General features: G+C 43.8%; 1 protein-coding gene across 8 annotated transcripts in view; it reads right to left on the bottom strand.

Moving 5' to 3' along the window:
* PITPNM2 (phosphatidylinositol transfer protein membrane associated 2) overlaps positions 1 to 18,898 on the bottom strand; it is a 1,082,174-nt gene that overhangs the window by 435,561 nt on the left and 627,715 nt on the right. For all 8 annotated transcript variants that reach the window (XM_085633970.1, XM_085633975.1, XM_085633974.1 and 5 more), the window contains one exon: positions 15,489 to 15,610. In XM_085633970.1, the coding sequence (XP_085490096.1) occupies positions 15,489 to 15,610 (122 nt within the window). The remainder of the gene's footprint in view (positions 1 to 15,488; positions 15,611 to 18,898) is intronic.

Genomic DNA, 18,898 nt, shown 5'->3' with positions numbered 1-18,898 from the left:
AGTAATGAAGCAAGTAACTTCTGCATGTCATAAGTCGAAACAGCATTTTTCTTGCACTACTCATTCTGTTTTTATGGCTGGCGTTAGCCAAGACCTTTTGATTTTACTATCTATTTATATATATCTAAAATACATACTTAGAGCGGCTTTCATTCATCCCTCTTCATCTATTGGTCTACTGGGAGAGGTGTGGCGCAGCGGCTAGAGCGACTGACTCCGGAGAACAGGGCTCACGGTTCGATCGCCGGTGGCAGCTCAGCACCATGTGACTGGGCAATAGCTCACTTAGGGCCTCATGTAGGTAAATAAATTTTACCGGTTCTTAAATACCGAGCCGTACCGAATCGGTAAATTAGAATCGGTAAGTTATATGTAGGTAAAAATTCGGTAACAGTTACCGATTCGGTAACATTCGGTAAATACGAATCGGAATTCACCGATTCGGTAAATACCGAGGTGATAATTACCGAATCGGAAAATACCGAGGTGGTATCTACCGAATCGGAAAATACCGAGGTGGTATCTACCGAATCGGAAAATACCGAATCGGTATGTACGGATTCGGTAAATAACATCACATGACTTGACGAAACAGCTAATCCTGTGCAACGACAGCCCACCCAACCAGGAACTGCCCACACCCAGGCAGGTGTACACAATTAGCCGAAGTGGCCACACCCAGGCAGGTGTACATAATTAGCCGACCCTGGAGAGGCTTGGAGTGCAGAGGAGAGGCAGGGAGCAGTTGCATGTGCGAGCGGGAAACGAACAGCATGTCCAGCCAGAGAACACAGAAAGACAGAGGGGAAAGGAGGAGGAAGCTCAAATTCAGCCCCAAGGAACTCCAGGTGCTGGTGGAGGAGGTGGTGAAGCAGCACCAGAAGCTGTTTGGGAGGCAATCCCTGCAAGTGCCTGAGGCCGAAAAGCGCAACATATGGCTGGCCATCCAGGCGCAGGTCAATGCTGTGGGAGTGACCCACAGGGACATTGAGGTCCTCAAAAAGCGCTGGTATGACCTGAGGATTGTGACCAAGAGGAAGATGGGCGACATCCAGAAGGAGGCCAGCCAGACCGGAGGTGGAACCAACAGGGCACCTGCCCTCACCGAACTGGAGGAGCTGGTGGCGGCCACAATCGAGCAAGAGAGCGTCGTGGGTCTTGGGGACGCCGACAGCTCTGCCAGAGCCGCAACACACCAAGGGAAGACGAAAGCACAGCAATGTAGCCTCCCCTACCCCTATCCCACATCCCCCATTGTGAAACGAGAATCACACTGCAGTCCACACGTGTCAGTGCAGACAGGCAATGCATTCCGGGAGATGTAGTCAGGGCAACACTAACCATGACGTAAATGTTACAGGGCAACAAGGCATGTCACGCACTCGAGGCACAAGGAGACAGAGGACAGATTGGAATGTGAAATGATTTATTGTGACGCTTGCAATGCAGCCCTTCGGGGACACTGAGCCAATGTTGTTTTTCTGTCCACAGATGTGACATCATGCAGTACAGGGCATGCTGCAGGGGAGACGGCACACCGGCCACAAAAATCACCTCTAGCCAGCACGAGTTCAGACCAGGGAGCAGGCCCACTGGCAGCCGCACCACCAACACAGCCAGCCTCGCCGCACACAGAGCCAGCATCACCTCACCGAGAGCCAGCATCACCACAACCACAGCCAGCATCGCCACTCATGTTCGAATCACCGGCCACATCTCCGCTTGCAGGTGTGAGAATGAGGAGGCGTCCAGCAGCCAGGCTACGAGCCTTCGACACCTCGTCAGACGACAGCATGGGCCCAGAAGACCGCACCGGGCCCCAGGAAGGGAGCCATCCCACTGTGCCCCACACCTCACAGGCAGCACAGACGGGAGCAAGAGGGCGCCGCAGGTCGCGTGTCCAGAGTCCACCAGCACCCACTGACGGCCATGGTGTCTTCTTGGGGCTCGAGGGCCAAATGTTGAAGCAACAGCGCCTGCAATCAAAGGCAGTTATGTCAGTCCAGAGGCACATGCGGGTGATGAAGACAAGCTTAGTCAACATGGACACAAACATTGGCGGCATGGCTGCGGGCATTCGGGACATGTCCCAGTCAATCCAGCAGTTGTGCAGCAAATTAGATGCTGACATCGAAGCACGGCGCCGGGAACGCCAGAGAAGGGACACTACCAGCAGGGCACTCAACCGTCTGGCAACTGCGACTTCCCTACTTTGCCGGCGCTCTGTGACGATGCAGGAGGGCCTAACACAGTGCTGCAGCGACCTGTCTCGGGGGATGGTGCAGGTGACAAGTGCACTAGGGGTGCTATTGACTAGTCAGGCGTCGACAACTGCTGCAGGGGATGTTGCGGAGAGCATCGACACCAGCAGCAGCATCACACCCCCCGTCCCCGAAGCACGCAGGAGCAGCAGGCGGCTTGGGGTTGGCTCTAGTGAGGATGCACAGGCCGTGCAATCCACCACTGCAGCGCGTATGCGCAAACATTGATGTGGCCCTGCTTAGCCACTTCCCATTGGGTGACGTAACCCTGGACATACTCCTTGTATAGATGGTATATTGCCAGATTGGCCTGTTCATGTGTTCATGGCGTGGTGCCACATTAAACTACGTCATGACTTCTCACAACTCGCTGTGTCCCCTCACTTACTCAGAAATAGTTGCATGTGATCTCTGCCCGTCTCTCTCTCCCATCGATTGCAGTTGGCACTCTAGCTGCGCTGCCCTCTGGCTGGCCTGACTCATCCTCGTTGTCCTCAAAATATGTTAGTTCCACATCTGTACCTTTTTTCGTGGCAAGGTTGTGCAGCATTGCACAAGTGGCAATAATCTTGCAGCAGGTGATGGGTTTGTACTGGCGTGCGCCTCCGCTCTTGTGGAGGCAGCGGAACCTGCTCTTCAGTAGTCCAAACGTGCGCTCCACCACATTGCGTGTTGTTTTGTGGGCCACGTTGTATCGTCTCTCACTCTGGGTTGCTGGGTGTAGGTAGGGAGTGAGGATGAATGAACGGCATGCATATGCACTGTCGCCTGGATGAGTAATAGGGAACCATCAGTTACATGCCTCTATACACTCTGATTTGCAGGTTTCAAGGGGCGTCACTGTTACTTACCCAGCAGGTATCCCTCTCCGAATTCGCCGGCACTCAGTCGTGTGTAGATCCCACTATTCTGGAAGATGTAAGAGTCGTGGGTGCTCCCAGGAAACTTTGCAACAATATCTGTGATCATGTTCCCTGCATCACAGATCACCTGCACATTGATGGAGTGGGTGGACTTCCTGTTCCTGTAGATGTGCTCTGTATCAGCTGGTGGACAGATTGGGATGTGTGTACCATCAATACAGCCGATGACATGGGGGAACTGTGCCATGTGATAAAAGTCTGTTTTTGTTTTCTGCAGTGCAGCCTGTGTGTTTGGGAAGCTTATGTAGTGGTGCATTCTCTGCATCATGGCATCCAGGAACTTCCTGAAGAAACGTGACAGGCAACTCTGGGATACACCACCCACCGCAGCTATCACCACCTGATAACTGCCGGATGCCAGTAGATGTAGGCTGCAGAGCACCTGCACATGTGGTGGTATGGCGTGCGCCCTTCTTGTTGGCTGGTCCAGGAGTGGGTGCAGGTCCCTTATCAGGTCCATGATGGTTTCGGGGTGTAGCCTGTACCTCTCATGTATCTCTGCATCAGTCAGCTGTAATAGTGTGATGCGCTGTCTGTAGATTTGTTCCTCCCGTCGCCACACCCTCAGTCCTGCTGCCTGTAGACGTAGGCGCCTTGCAATGACGTACATGGCGGCCATGTTGTCCACGCTGTTGCATTTTGGGATTGCTTATGTGCATTGTTGATGGTTACCACCTGCTTTCAATCCGTGTTAATTACCGACTCTTATTTACCGATTTTCCTGGATTTCTTAATTACCGACTGCTCCTACATGTCATTTTAAATTTTTACCACTTCATATTTACCACTTCATATTTACCGATTCGTTAATTATGTATTCGGTAAATATGAATCGGTATTTTAGAATTCGGTAACTATGAATCGGTATTTACCGCCTCATATTTACCGAAAAGTGGTTTTTGGACTCCTACATCTCACTTGTCTGAATACCGGTCGGTAACGGCATATTTACCGAAAATCGGCCGTTACCGACCGGTATTTCGCTACCTACATGAGGCCCTTAATCTCCCCGACGGCCCCCAGAGCCTTGAGACTCTTAGGAGTGATTAGTTTGCGCTTTACAAATACCGGATTTAGGATTTATTTTTTTATTTTATTGGTAAATTGTTGCGTCATTCACGTATTTCTCCATCCTATCAAAGCACACTGCCTGGGCAATGGGTCAGCCCACCTCAGCCATTGGTTATCTTCATTGTGAGTGACGGCATGCTTCTCTTTCACCAAAAGCCCATCCACACACAAAGTAGTTCCCTTCAGTGTCAGAGACTGCTATGGCAAGGTGTTTTTTCTGAGTGAAAACCATGTTTTTTTTATTTTGGCCATGTTTTTTATATTGGCAGGGGCACAGCAGCTCCCCAAATATAAAGGGTTGCAAAAACCAAAACAAAATAAGCACAGACAAAGTCAAAAGGCTCTCATTCAATGCCAGACCTATTGACTTGGCCTTGTGAACATGAAGATCACACTAGGCCCACCTCAGCCACACGAAAGTAACTGATCACATTGGAGGCAAAGGAGACTTTAATAGCCACCGCTCATCATTTTTATAACCCCTAAGTCCGTTTTACAAATGTATTAATGTTACTTTTATTCTTTGCTTTTTTCAGCTCAATCATAGTAAAGCTCGAGGCAGAAAATGTGTAATAGGGAATTGAATTGAACACGAGCAGTCTTCTCCGAGTCAAGGAAAGAATTTAATTTCCCTGCTTGTACTATGTGCCAGTACTACACTGACCATGGGCACGAGTCACAAAGATGCGGCTAACACCTCACATGCTCCTGGAGTTCTCTGCGTGATTTCGATATGCGGAAAAAACAACTTGTGGGCTTCATTCTTCTAGAAATTAATAAATCTTCACTTGGAGGTGCAGGAAGACCTTGAATGGATGTATAGTCATCTAACAAAATGACAGCTTATGCCTGGAAACCTGCGTCAGCAGCAGCTCTGCTGGCATAATTGTGGAAAACGGTTATGGATTTCATTTTCACTAGTGAGAATATATACACATGTATGCACCTCAACTGTTTTGGGGAGATTTTTTTTGTATGTCCATGGAGAAACCCTTTCCCAAACACCGCCACTGTTTTTAGGTCGAGCCTGGAAGCCCCGTCCACTCTCCACTCATATTTCTCATTGACTTGTGTCAATGTCATTTGTAAATGCTGGCTTCTGATTCGTTAATAGGCTTGTTAGTCCCTCCTTAGTACCACCTTGTCTTCATTTGTAACCTCCCATGAGGACTGGCCCTTTTACTTCGGTAGTTACAAGGTGAGTCTTTTCTTAGTACTATAAGCACTATTTTCTTCAATGACTTTCTCCTTCTGCAGGCACGACATGCTTTCCTGCAACATTCAGAAGGCCATGCACGCTTTCACTTTCAGAGCACCTGGAACAATGGCGGACGCTTCTTTGACTATGCCTCGCATTTACAAGAGTTTGAGCTAATGCAATTGTAAATGACAATGTGCTAATTAGCAAAACAGATAAATAAAAGTCATTGTCATTTACAACGCCAATAGCTTAAACTCTCCCAAATGCGAGATCTATTGCATTGCAAATGCTTGTTTTATTTTGGGGTGGTTCCTCTAACGCCCTAAAAAGGGATTTACATCTGTCATCCATGTTAATCGGGAGGAGGTGTGGCAAAATGTTTGGGGAATACCTAAAAACGTACACGTTTGTAATTGTGTGCAAACTTCCAGGGCATTGTATTTTTTTGCACCTCGGCATTTGGATAGCTGCACTTACCCCTGACAAAGCCGATTTGTACCCCTGACGAGGAGGCCGAGTTGTTCCTGGTCACCTCCTTGAAGTGTATAGTTGCAAGGGCATTAGATGTGGTGTGTCTTCTGTGGGAGGTGTTGGGTGAGGCATGCATGGGGCTCAGGGACCTACTTTAAATATGGTGTTTCCTACTTATCTGCACTTAAGTGTTGCAAACAGTGTGAGAATAGATGCAGTCGCCCAGGTGCTGGGGAACACCCAATCTCCACCCACATGCCTAGTTTACACTCAAGTCAAGGACACTAGAATTATGCGGGTTTTTTTTCGGCAGCAGCGTTTTCTGCATAATTATCATTCTGTCGCATTTGCCACATGATCCATCATCTGCTCCATTATCTGTAGCATTAAAAAAATGTGTTTCTAGCTCAAAAGAATCAAAAGTTGTTAAACACGCGGCGGCGCTTGTTACAACGCAGTGGCATTCCAGCACTTTGCAAAGGTTTACTGCTCTGCCGCTTATTGCTGCATGAGGGTGTCATACTGGAACTAATGCGGGTAACTCTTTGCCCAGACAGTGTTAGTCTGCGTAAAAATGACAAAAATCTTGAAGTATACTATCACAAAATGTGCAGCATTCCACTTTATAATTTGACTTGTCTTGCTGCATAATTTAGTCAACACTGCAGCATCATTTGTTACTCCTCTGATGCATTATTCCAGAGGTCCTGCTTCACTGATTAAATTCATCTACGTGTTTGAAACCAAATTTCATGAATTGGAAAAGCGATTGATTTTTTTCGTTGTAAATAAGGCAATTTGGACGTGCAAGTCGTATTTACATGCGTAACTAATTAAAAATGAGGCCCTATGAAAGAAAATGCCACTAGGTAGAGAAAAGCTACACCAGATACTGACGGTTACTATAACCAGCCGGTAAATTGAAGATGGAAAACTAGCTAAACCCACGGTCAATATGTTCATGAGTTGAGCTCTCCAGTGGTGGTACCATACCAGGCTGCGTAAGCGGCTCATGCTTGAAAGCGGGCATGTGGCACAGTTTTCCATAGCCCTTTCAAAATCATTTGAAAATGAATGCTAACTTTTTTAATTGATTAGGTATCATTTAAAAAAAAAAATTCTATGTGCTGAGATCACGTAAGCTTTTTAGAATGGTTGTATGTTTTCAAATGGGTTTTTTACCTTCCTCTTCATTTTTTACCCTCACTTCCCTGCCACCCTTCTCGGTTCTTTTTCTGTGCTCTCTGACTGCTACCGGTGCTTTCCCATTCCCACCATTTTGATTATGTTGCTGATCTATGGGCCCATACGAGGGGACCTGAAAACATCATAGGTATACCAACCCACAGTCCATGCTACCTCCGGCATTGCTAACCGGCGGAGGAATTTGGATGCAGGGAGTCCCAATTTAAAGTTAGACATGGGGAGTCCACTATGGTATAGAGATAGAAATAAAATGTATCATAATTTGGTTTCTGTGTGAATTTATGTAGTGTTACAGGAATTATTACAGGAATGTGGAATTCCTTTAGCCCGACGCCCAGGACATATTGTTTGGGGTCAAGGGCAACAAGTTTTCATGTGTATTTTGTCCTTGGGACAAGTAGGCCCACCCCCCTGCTGCACTAACCTTTTGGCTGCCAGTTTGCAGTACCACATTATGGAGCAGGAAAGGGCACTGCCTGCAGTTAAGGTAATATTTTTGTCCATATGTTAATGCTGTTCAAACTTGTATTTACGGTTCATTAATTGAAAGCCTTAATTATTAGGGTGAGTGCTCTAAAGTAAATGTTGTTAGCTCTGACTGAACGACTGACAGTGGTTCCAGTATAAAAAAGTGTACACACGTTTTCAAAGTTTAGCAATATGAGGCTATGTATAATTCACCCAGAATGCACTCCAATTTGATGCAAATATTTGCAGAAGCCTGAAAGCAAGATTGATGATTTTTTACTTTCAAAATAAAATGTTCATATAAAAAAGAAAGCAGGAAATAATTCCACTAAACGACTGTAAAGTTTCAGGTACCATATCTTTGCAGCATCATTTAGTAACGTGTTGATGCATGCTAGTATTTCCCAAAAATATTCATAACAGAAAATTAGTGTAACTAGTTTAATAAGATTATGGGAAACAAAAATGAACAAGCATTGGCTAAGCCAGTAGGTCTGTAATTGGTGGTCAGCGTTTCAGTTTTGTCTGTGTGACTAGTTTTGGCATGGTTTTTGTAAAACCTTATTGGTGTGGGAGCTGCCGGGCCCTCACCATTATAACAAACATTGGCAAAAGCATAAATAGTTTTTGGTCTCAAAAAGCACACTGTCACAGTAGTTACTGGCACTGAACAAAACTCTGTGTGCCAATATGCTCCTTGTGAAAGAGCAGAATGCTGTAATTCACAGTGAAGCCAACCGATACAGAGGGAGGGACAGAATTTTAATAAACACAAAAGACCAAATTAAGGGCCCACTTATTAAAGAAAGTCTCAAAAGTGCACCCATGGTGTATGTCCTTTCATTAAGTGTAGCTATACGGCTTTCATGAATACCCAAGAATTTACAGAAGTAAGACCAGAAATAGTACTCCTAGAAAATATTTGTGAACTGCATTTTAGCTTGAGCAAATATGCATGTGTAGATTTGCTCATGCAAAAATCTGAGTGTTTGCAAGTTCACATTCCCTCCTACCACTTTTTTCCCCAACTCTGGAATAAGGTTTACGTCTGTCATTGTCAGGAGAACATTTCCAACATTTCTAAGTATGGGGAAAGATTAGAGAAGCATTGTTGAAAACCCTTAAAACATCCAGTTAGTAGGTTGGCACTGACTCAAAAAGGCATTCTGACCCTGGAACTATAGCTTAGCACTACCTTCAGCCCCAGTATGTAGATCTGCGAAAACGTAGCAACATAAGGGAATTGCAAGTATTAAAACACTACGATGGTATGAGCCTTGGCACAATCAGAGAGGCTATATCAGAGCTCCTATATAATGATATTGCTGCCATAAATTGTCACCGCACTACATGGGACCAAAGGGACAAGTGAATTTTGTTGCAGGGCAAGTAGATTTATGAAGCAACCTACCCCATTGACAAGTAGATATTTTATTAAATTCCACACCCCTGAATTATATTATTTGGATGCTGCTATCCAGCTGAAGCTCATGCAGCAGAGACTTCTTTGTGTGGTACCTGGAAAGAAGACCGAAATCTTTGATACTGCAATCTGTTCCATCCTGTGCGGTTCTCTTCATGGGAACAGTAGGGAGTGACAATGTGTTTAAATTATGAATTGCTGAACTAGTCAGTTTCAGGTGCCCTTTCGAATTTTCCTTAGAGAAATAACTTTTCTTTGCTGGTCTGCACGAGTTAGACTTCTGGGCAAAACCCTTTCCTCTCACTCAACTGAATCTTTATTTGATTCTGCCTTTAGATGCTTTATTTTGCTGACACCTTCTGCTCTTTCCCTATTTCTCTAGCCTTGAAAAATGGGAAAATTCCCTTCATGGGAAACAGGCCCTGTTTTAATTCATTCTTTGACAATGATAAATAACTTATTTTTGTATTTGTTATTTTAAATTGTGTGAATTATACTGTTTGATGCAATTGTGTATTAATTACAGATTTACGACTAGTTTGCAAACCTATCACTCTTTAGATCTTTCTTGTGGGACCAAATGTGTTCTACTGTGTTACATTGCACTTGATCTGTTGATTCACACCTCAGTCGGGAACTTAAGGTCCTTTCGCTAGAATGCAGCTTGTACTTGAGTTTGCACCAGAGATCTGCAGGGTGTGCATCGTGCTGCATCAAATAATAACCAGGATATCAGAAATACCACACCAAATTTCCCTGGTAATTCCCCTTTTATCTCCTAGAATTTCAGAGGCTGAAGTGTCAGGGCATAAACACCAGACATTCAGAATGGCTGCAGATCTTATAATCTTGATCGTGCTGTCCACTCCTGTTTCAAGGTCCAGCCCTTTTGGAGTTAACGGGATTTATAATGAGACCCTGAGTGCTTTCACCTGGTAGCACCCTGAACTTCCCGCTCATGCGAAGATGTATTCCGGCATTCTATTGGTTGCTCTGTACTCAAGTCTGAAAACACAGAACCTGTGGTGTCCTTACGCTTGCTGTAAATCTTGAAGGGCTCCGTAACCCCAGTTGTCACCACCTTTGGATTACTGGAGCACGCGGAATGTTTGTTAGAGTGGACTAAAAGCACAGAGAGATCATCTCTCTTAAGGTGGGAGATCTCATTGTATGCAGAACCTCTGCATGGATTACCAAGGCAGCTGCATCTTTTGACGTGACTAAAAACAAGTTCAAGACCAATATTGAGACAATAAAGACAATACTGTATGCCTTCACACATGCTCTCACCACCTTTCCCTACTCTCACCAGATGCTGCCCTTCTGGTGGCTTGATATTTGAACCTTGCATCAAACTAATGCTGTTATCGCTTTCCACCTATTTTTGCATATTTCTGTCCTCAAATACAGCTTCTGCCTGGGATGATAAGTTCTTGTTGTTCCTGTGGATTATTCTCACGGCCCAGTTCTGTTGTTTTACCCTTTAGTGGACAAACAAATGGAGTCCCACGTGTGGAGGTGGGGAAGAGGATGGATAATGCTGTCAGTGCGATTTAGTTCCATGCCCGATTCTCGAGAGATGCCCCTTTCACTTGGCTAAACGCAATCTTTCGATACCTAAGCCCTGGAAAACAGACATCTAGCCAAGCGAGGGGGGCATTTCCCGTGAATCAGCTATTGAACCAAATCGCAATGACACAGCATCATTCAGTCATTATAGTAGTCTTTATTTTGGGTCCAGCCTTGGGAACTGCCACGCCACCCGCCAGATCACAAAATTACTTGTAATCTGGTGGGAGGCAGCGACTCTTGGCAGTGCAGGGGCACAGCACTGGTGGGCTGCCCAGTCCCGCACTGCCAAAAGTGGTAATCAGGCCCAGAGTCCTTTTAATCCTACACACTGGAAAAAGGAATACCATATTTAGGTCTGTCAGTAGATCATTTCACTCCTTTTTCCCACGGATAGGACACCTCCTTAACAGCAGGCACACCCGAGTACACGAAGAGCTCCCCTGCAATAAGGGTTGTAGCCCCCATTGGTATACACCTTGAACAATGTGAGGCGGAGCCCTATGATGAAGCATGTGGGTGAGGGCTGTTGTTCTAATAAAGGAAGATTCCCTTTAGTTATTACTGGTTAGGAATAGAATAGAATGATAACTTTCTTATACGACGCAAAGTTCTGAGTACATGTTGGCTCACAGATGTGAGATTTTGACGATTTTAACAGTCTGCACACATGAGTCTATAACAGTGTGATATCAGGAATCTGTTTTCAACTACTAAGGAATATGTTTAAAGTCTGTAATACCACATTGTTTTGTAGTCATAATGTTACAGCAGAGACAGGACTAAACAGTGTTTCATTAATCATATTGTTCTTTTTGCATTCATTTTCTTTATCACAAAAATGAAAAACATATTTTCCTGATATTAATATTTAACACTCTTTTCACCATATTATCCATCACACAAGTTTCAGATTGTGAATTTTTCCAAAGGATGGAAAGAAAACGATACAATTATTCCTTTGCTGTCTCTCATCATGTCCTTTACCGAGACAGGTTCTTCTCAGGTGACCTGTTCTGGATGGGAATACACCCACATAGAGATGAGATAATGGATACAGGAGACAAGGACTACTTAGGAAACCACAAAACGGGCACATGACTCGTACAGGAAGAACTGGCGGAGCAAAAACATCACTTGAAACCACAAACACCAAAAAAACTATACATTCAGATGCAGACACCAACAGTCAAGCTCCTCTTAATATGATATATTTGTTTATGTATAAATATTTATAACTATCTATGCACAGATGCAAACAAGGAAGACCAGACTCCTCCTAATATGATCTATAGCCAGACACACAGAAGAACGGCCAGGCTTCTCTTAATATCACATGTTTCTGCATCTAAATGTATTTAAATACATCTAAATCAGAAGTAGAACAGCCAGGCTCTCCTTATTTTCATCGGTTTGTCTATCTAGATATATCTAAATACTTCCAGCCAGGCTCCTCTTAATATCAGATATTGTATATCTAATGATATTTCAATACTACTGTATCTAGACACATACAAGGGCGGCCAGGCTCCTCTTCATAAAATATATTGTATATCTAATGATATTGCAATGCTTCTTTCTCCAGACACATACAAGGGCGGGCAGGCTCCTCTTCATAACATATATTGTATATCTAATGATATTGCAATGCTTCTTTCTCCAGACACATACAAGGGCGGCCAGGCTCCTCCTCATAAAATATATTGTATATCTAATGATATTGCAATGCTTCTTTCTCCAGACACATACAAGGGCGGCCAGGCTCCTCTTCATAAAATATATTGTATATCTAATGATATTGCAATGCTTCTTTCTCCAGACACATACAAGGGCGGGCAGGCTCCTCTTCATAAAATATATTGTATATCTAATGATATTGCAATGCTTCTTTCTCCAGACACATACAAGGGCGGGCAGGCTCCTCTTCATAAAATATATTGTATATCTAATGATATTGCAATGCTTCTTTCTCCAGACACATACAAGGGCGGCCAGGCTCCTCCTCATAAAATATATTGTATATCTAATGATATTGCAATGCTTCTTTCTCCAGACACATACAAGGGCGGCCAGGCTCCTCCTCATAAAATATATTGTATATCTAATGATATTGCAATGCTTCTTTCTCCAGACACATACAAGGGCGGCCAGGCTCCTCCTCATAAAATATATTGTATATCTAATGATATTGCAATGCTTCTTTCTCCAGACACATACAAGGGCGGCCAGGCTCCTCTTCATAAAATATATTGTATATCTAATGATATTGCAATGCTTCTTTCTCCAGACACATACAAGGGCGGCCAGGCTCCTCCTCATAAAATATATTGTATATCTAATGATATTGCAATGCTTCTTTCTCCAGACACATACAAGGGCGGCCAGGCTCCTCTTCATAACATATATTGTATATCTAATGATATTGCAATGCTTCTTTCTCCAGACACATACAAGGGCGGCCAGGCTCCTCCTCATAAAATATATTGTATATCTAATGATATTGCAATGCTTCTTTCTCCAGACACATACAAGGGCGGCCAGGCTCCTCTTCATAAAATATATTGTATATCTAATGATATTGCAATGCTTCTTTCTCCAGACACATACAAGGGCGGGCAGGCTCCTCTTCATAACATATATTGTATATCTAATGATATTGCAATGCTTCTTTCTCCAGACACATACAAGGGCGGCCAGGCTCCTCCTCATAAAATATATTGTATATCTAATGATATTGCAATGCTTCTTTCTCCAGACACATACAAGGGCGGCCAGGCTCCTCCTCATAAAATATATTGTATATCTAATGATATTGCAATGCTTCTTTCTCCAGACACATACAAGGGCGGGCAGGCTCCTCTTCATAAAATATATTGTATATCTAATGATATTGCAATGCTTCTTTCTCCAGACACATACAAGGGCGGCCAGGCTCCTCCTCATAAAATATATTGTATATCTAATGATATTGCAATGCTTCTTTCTCCAGACACATACAAGGGCGGCCAGGCTCCTCTTCATAACATATATTGTATATCTAATGATATTGCAATGCTTCTTTCTCCAGACACATACAAGGGCGGCCAGGCTCCTCCTCATAAAATATATTGTATATCTAATGATATTGCAATGCTCTCCTCATAAAATATATTGTATATCTAATGATATTGCAATGCTTCTTTCTCCAGACACATACAAGGGCGGCCAGGCTCCTCCTCATAAAATATATTGTATATCTAATGATATTGCAATGCTTCTTTCTCCAGACACATACAAGGGCGGCCAGGCTCCTCTTCATAAAATATATTGTATATCTAATGATATTGCAATGCTTCTTTCTCCAGACACATACAAGGGCGGCCAGGCTCCTCCTCATAAAATATATTGTATATCTAATGATATTGCAATGCTTCTTTCTCCAGACACATACAAGGGCGGGCAGGCTCCTCTTCATAAAATATATTGTATATCTAATGATATTGCAATGCTTCTTTCTCCAGACACATACAAGGGCGGCCAGGCTCCTCCTCATAAAATATATTGTATATCTAATGATATTGCAATGCTTCTTTCTCCAGACACATACAAGGGCGGCCAGGCTCCTCTTCATAACATATATTGTATATCTAATGATATTGCAATGCTTCTTTCTCCAGACACATACAAGGGCGGCCAGGCTCCTCCTCATAAAATATATTGTATATCTAATGATATTGCAATGCTTCTTTCTCCAGACACATACAAGGGCGGCCAGGCTCCTCTTAATATCAGATATTGTATATCTAATGATATTGCAATGCTTCTTTCTCCAGACACATACAAGGGCGGCCAGGCTCCTCTTCATAAAATATATTTCCATATCTCTAACTATGTTCAGATGCAGAGAAGGATTGCTACGCTCTTCTTCAAAATGGGACCTATTCACAAAGGCAGTTTGGAGTATGGGGCAATAGTCATATACCGTTAGTACAGACAGAAAGGACTGTGCCCTCTTCGTAGTTTTACTAATAGGAAGTTGGACATGTCGCGCCTGATTCACTAATGCTTGTATAAGTACGTAATAAGTACTCTTGAAGCACTACTTTCTCTACTCATAAATGTTTTTTTGAAACGGTCCCATTAAATTTGTAAATGTATATAGTCAGTCATAATTCTTTATTCAGTGAAAACGCCATAAAAGCACTCAAGAATACATTGATCAACATAAATACAAAAACATAATAACCTAATCCATTAAGAGCCTTTCAATGTATATACATACATCTGTATTCAGATGCAGACAGGGATGGCCAGGATTCTCTCCATGCCATATATGTGTAAATGTATGTTTGACTATACTAATGCAGACCACAAAGGTCAGGATCACTTTAATGTAAAAGACCTTGTTTGGAATAGATTTAAATTTGGCAGAAGAGGGAAGCAAAGCATAGGAAAGAAAGTAGAATTCAAAAAACCCTGCAAGCTTGAGATAAAGAAACAGTGTAGGATAGTGGAAGAGCGAAGCCTTGGGTGGAATCAAGCCTACGAAGCCCGGGTATTCAGCAACCCCAGCATTCTGCAGCGCTGGTGGAAGACTCCTAAGAAAAACTTTGGGCCCCTGCACTTATGCAATGATGATGATGATTGTTATTACTTTTACAAACTAAGCACTGGTACCCACCGGTACAGCACAGTGGAAAGCTCCTGTTTCCACTGTGCTGCTCCATGCAAGGCCTTGAAGTCACCGTTCTGCGCGAGAATCTATGCAGGGTGAGTTAAAAGATGAACTGCACCAGCTCAGCTGGGGTTATTGATCATATGCCACCTGGTAACATTTAGACAAACAGAGATGCTCTTTCTGAGATGACAGGCATATCCTAAGGAAAAATGCACAGCAGCGATAACAAGGTACTCACCGAGAGTCGTCTGTCTCTTTTCGGCGGGAGAAAGGTTGAAGACATTGACATGGTCTCCTGAGTCAGGCTTATAAAATGTTTCAATGTCAATAGAGAATTTCTCTACAAAAGGACACGTGTATCTGTAAAAGAAAGAAGACACTGAGTGAGAGGAAATCATTACCTTGAAATGCCAGATGGGGGCTATTGCCATGATTAGTCCTGGGACAAATATTACTTTTTAAAGGTTTGCGGGACCAGTTAAATCTCTTGGGAAGATGAGAGAGATGTGATGGGTGTCTTGAACCAAGGAAGTTAGAGGTGGAAGCTCTTCAAATTAAATTCTGTATTTCATTTTCACCATTTGTCTTTTTGCCTTTTCACCATATATACGTTTTTGTTTACTTGCAAACCTTTTTTGGGAAACATCTTATTGAGTTTTTACATAAGTGAAGAACTAAAATTTGGTCACAGTCAACAATTCATCAGCTATACAAAGTTACACATAATGGGTGTAAATTACTCGCATACAGCCGAGACATCGCAGTCAGCACACCACACATTACAGATCACAAAAATGCATTGTCATGGAGCAGGGGCCCTCAGCTAGCAGCGTTACCATTTTTTATTAGGTCCAGGCCTTTATGCAGTTCCTTCCATTTCTCCAAGTCGTCTCCCACCTTGGAGTTTGTTTGCACTGCAAGCATGCAACGTTCTTCCTTTATCACCCACTCATTCATACATTTCTGCCACATCTCAAACCTCAGCCCCTTCTTGTGTTTCCAATGAATCTCTATTCGTCTTACTCTCAGTGCCATTTAGCGGAACTCTGTGCCCCTTCACCTTGGATGAGGGTACAGGACCAAAAGTTCTAATCCGACTAACTGTCCAATGGAGGTCACCAGTGTCCTGGCCACCCCATGCCAAAATATCTGGACAAGTCCATGCTATGTGGAGAAGGCCCGCCGACTCCGAGTGACATCTAGGCACTCTGTGGTTACTATGGGGTGTATGGCATGAAACACTAAGGGGCATATGTACATGGAGTTAATGCCACCGGAACATCACTTTTTTCGACGTTCTGGTGGGATTAACTCCTTCACCTTATATAGAAGCCAACGTTAAGATACCTAACGTGGCTTAACACCGCCTTGTAAATATGCCCCTATTCACGCAGCACTTAGGGTGAAAGGGGCATGCAATTGGTGTTGCAGTGATCATCCCGCCACAATACCCATTGCTTTTTGATGCTGCCCCATATTTACATGGTATGGGGCTGCGCAAAAAATAAGACTAGGAAATACCTGGTCTTAAACAGGCGATACAAGGAGAAATGTTTTAGTTCTCCTCGTATTTTGCTCTTTCCATGTGTACTGCATCCTGCAGCACACATAGAAACAGCAAATCGCCTGTAAAGATTGTTTATGTGCAGGAAGGTGTCCCTTCCTGCACATAAACAATCACCCCTTCAGCAAAGGCACCCCTGCGCCATGTTGCAAGGGTGCCTGCGCTGGCGCTAGGCAGCTTCTTTAGCACCAGTGCTGGGGGAAACACAGGGGTGCGTTGCATTGTGAATACGGCGCAGCCCTGCGTTTTGAAACTGACGAAGCGCGCCATTGCCAATTTTGGAGAAACACTGCACTCTTCCACTTTCTAGTACATATGGCCGTATGTCGATAAAGTATTTTTCTATGCAAGTACCTAAAATGGGTCAGCCAGAATAGCGGTTGCTTGATACCTTCCGTAGATACATCAATGTTGCATTCCATTATCTGTCAGTAAGTGGGGTCCCCCAGTCTCTTTCTCATTTTTCTTATATTCTCAGACCTTACTTTGGCTTGTCTTCACATAGCGCCCTGTAAAGTGGTGAAAGTCGGCAGCTCCTGTATCAGTTTAGTTGAAGTCTTCAATGCTTTTATCTGCAAAAGCCCTTTAAGCCTAAGGCAAATTTAGGGGTTTAACCACTTCAAATTCAATCCCCCAAAAAATCTCAGAGTTCGATAAATGTCAGCTAACCCCAAAATTTGGGGGATTAGACTTCAGTCAGGTTTGGATGACCAGGACTAGTTCTGATGCACGAGCTAACTAATTCCATCAAATTTACATCGTTTTTCAGATGATATAAATGGATGGGACAGAAAACTCAGGTTTTTAAACCTCAATAATATTTCATGTTAAGGTTTGTCCCTTCAGTTAAGCAATTGTTCCTTCCCTTATTTTCCAAAAGATGCTTTGCCTCTTAAAGGTCTAATGCTGGTCCACGAGGGCCAGAGATGTGCCAGACTTTTAGGAGTACATTTAAGTACAACCAATTTAAATGGGGATCATTAGCATAGTGTGTATCCCAAAAACACGGCTCTATCCCTCATGGACTACTGTGATACAAGGAGCATTGTGACGACTTCCTGAACCAGTAAGTGTTTTCTATCAGTCTCCCTGCAACAACAGAAAGGACCCAGATTGGAATTCAGCATCTCCGATTTAGATAATTAAATCATCTTGATCAATATACATCCAAAATACATTAAAATGCCATTCAACCAGCCAAAACCAAAGACCTGCTGGTATCACCATCATTAACGTACCCCCAACTACACTTCAGCTGAATGGCAGGACTTGTCCCCAGTGTGCATGCGTTCCCTACCTCTCCACATCAGATACACAGACAGTAAATGTCTTCCAAGCCCGGAAACAATGCCCTGCAACTACACCCAACTCATAACATAACTCAAACCTGCCACCCCCAAACTCTGAGCAGGACCTAATTCCTAGGCCTCTTGGCATTGCTGGGTGCCCCAGTCTCCAGACTATCCTCTGCTGGTAAGGATTTATCTCAATGATTGGTACTCTACAGCCCGGATGAGGGTCTCGCAATCTTGTGAGTGTGTTCAGAGGGCCTTATATTTAAGTTACAGTGTCATGCTGAGATGAAAGTGGCCTGTGAAGGTCTGCTGTGATATCCGGCTGCTATTTTAAGCCTTCTGGTGTACCTTGTTATTTTTCAGCCAGACACCCTGCAGCCCAAGACTGAAGGTTCCCATAGCTGGTCGCCATGCAGAGGCACAGGTCTTTAAACCTGTACCCCTGGAAGGGGTGTGCACTAGCACTCTCTATAAAATCTTTGCAGTCTACCATGCTTGGGAACCTTTACTTCTCCATCAGTGTATGTTGTACTGCTGCGCTAAGAAGTTGTATGCAATGGGCTCTTGTGTACCATGATTGACTTTTCTTTTAGAGGAAATACTGAATGGCACAACACGTTCTCTAATCCACATCCACTTTGAACATGGTTTCCTTTCTCCCCTTAATTGAGAAAGATGTGTCGTGCTCTGCTTTTGGTCCATCATCCCCTTTGGTATCGCTTTGTTCGCCCTAAGTTGGCAGGGTATGCCCAGACATGGGTCCCTTGCTCACTTTGCCACTGGATTCAC

Source organism: Triturus cristatus, chromosome 11, assembly GCF_964204655.1.
Source record: "Triturus cristatus chromosome 11, aTriCri1.1, whole genome shotgun sequence".
Classification (NCBI taxonomy): Eukaryota; Metazoa; Chordata; class Amphibia; order Caudata; family Salamandridae; genus Triturus; species Triturus cristatus.
The sequence above is the reverse complement of the archived record's forward strand: the minus strand, read 5'-3'. Positions and strand labels throughout refer to the sequence as shown.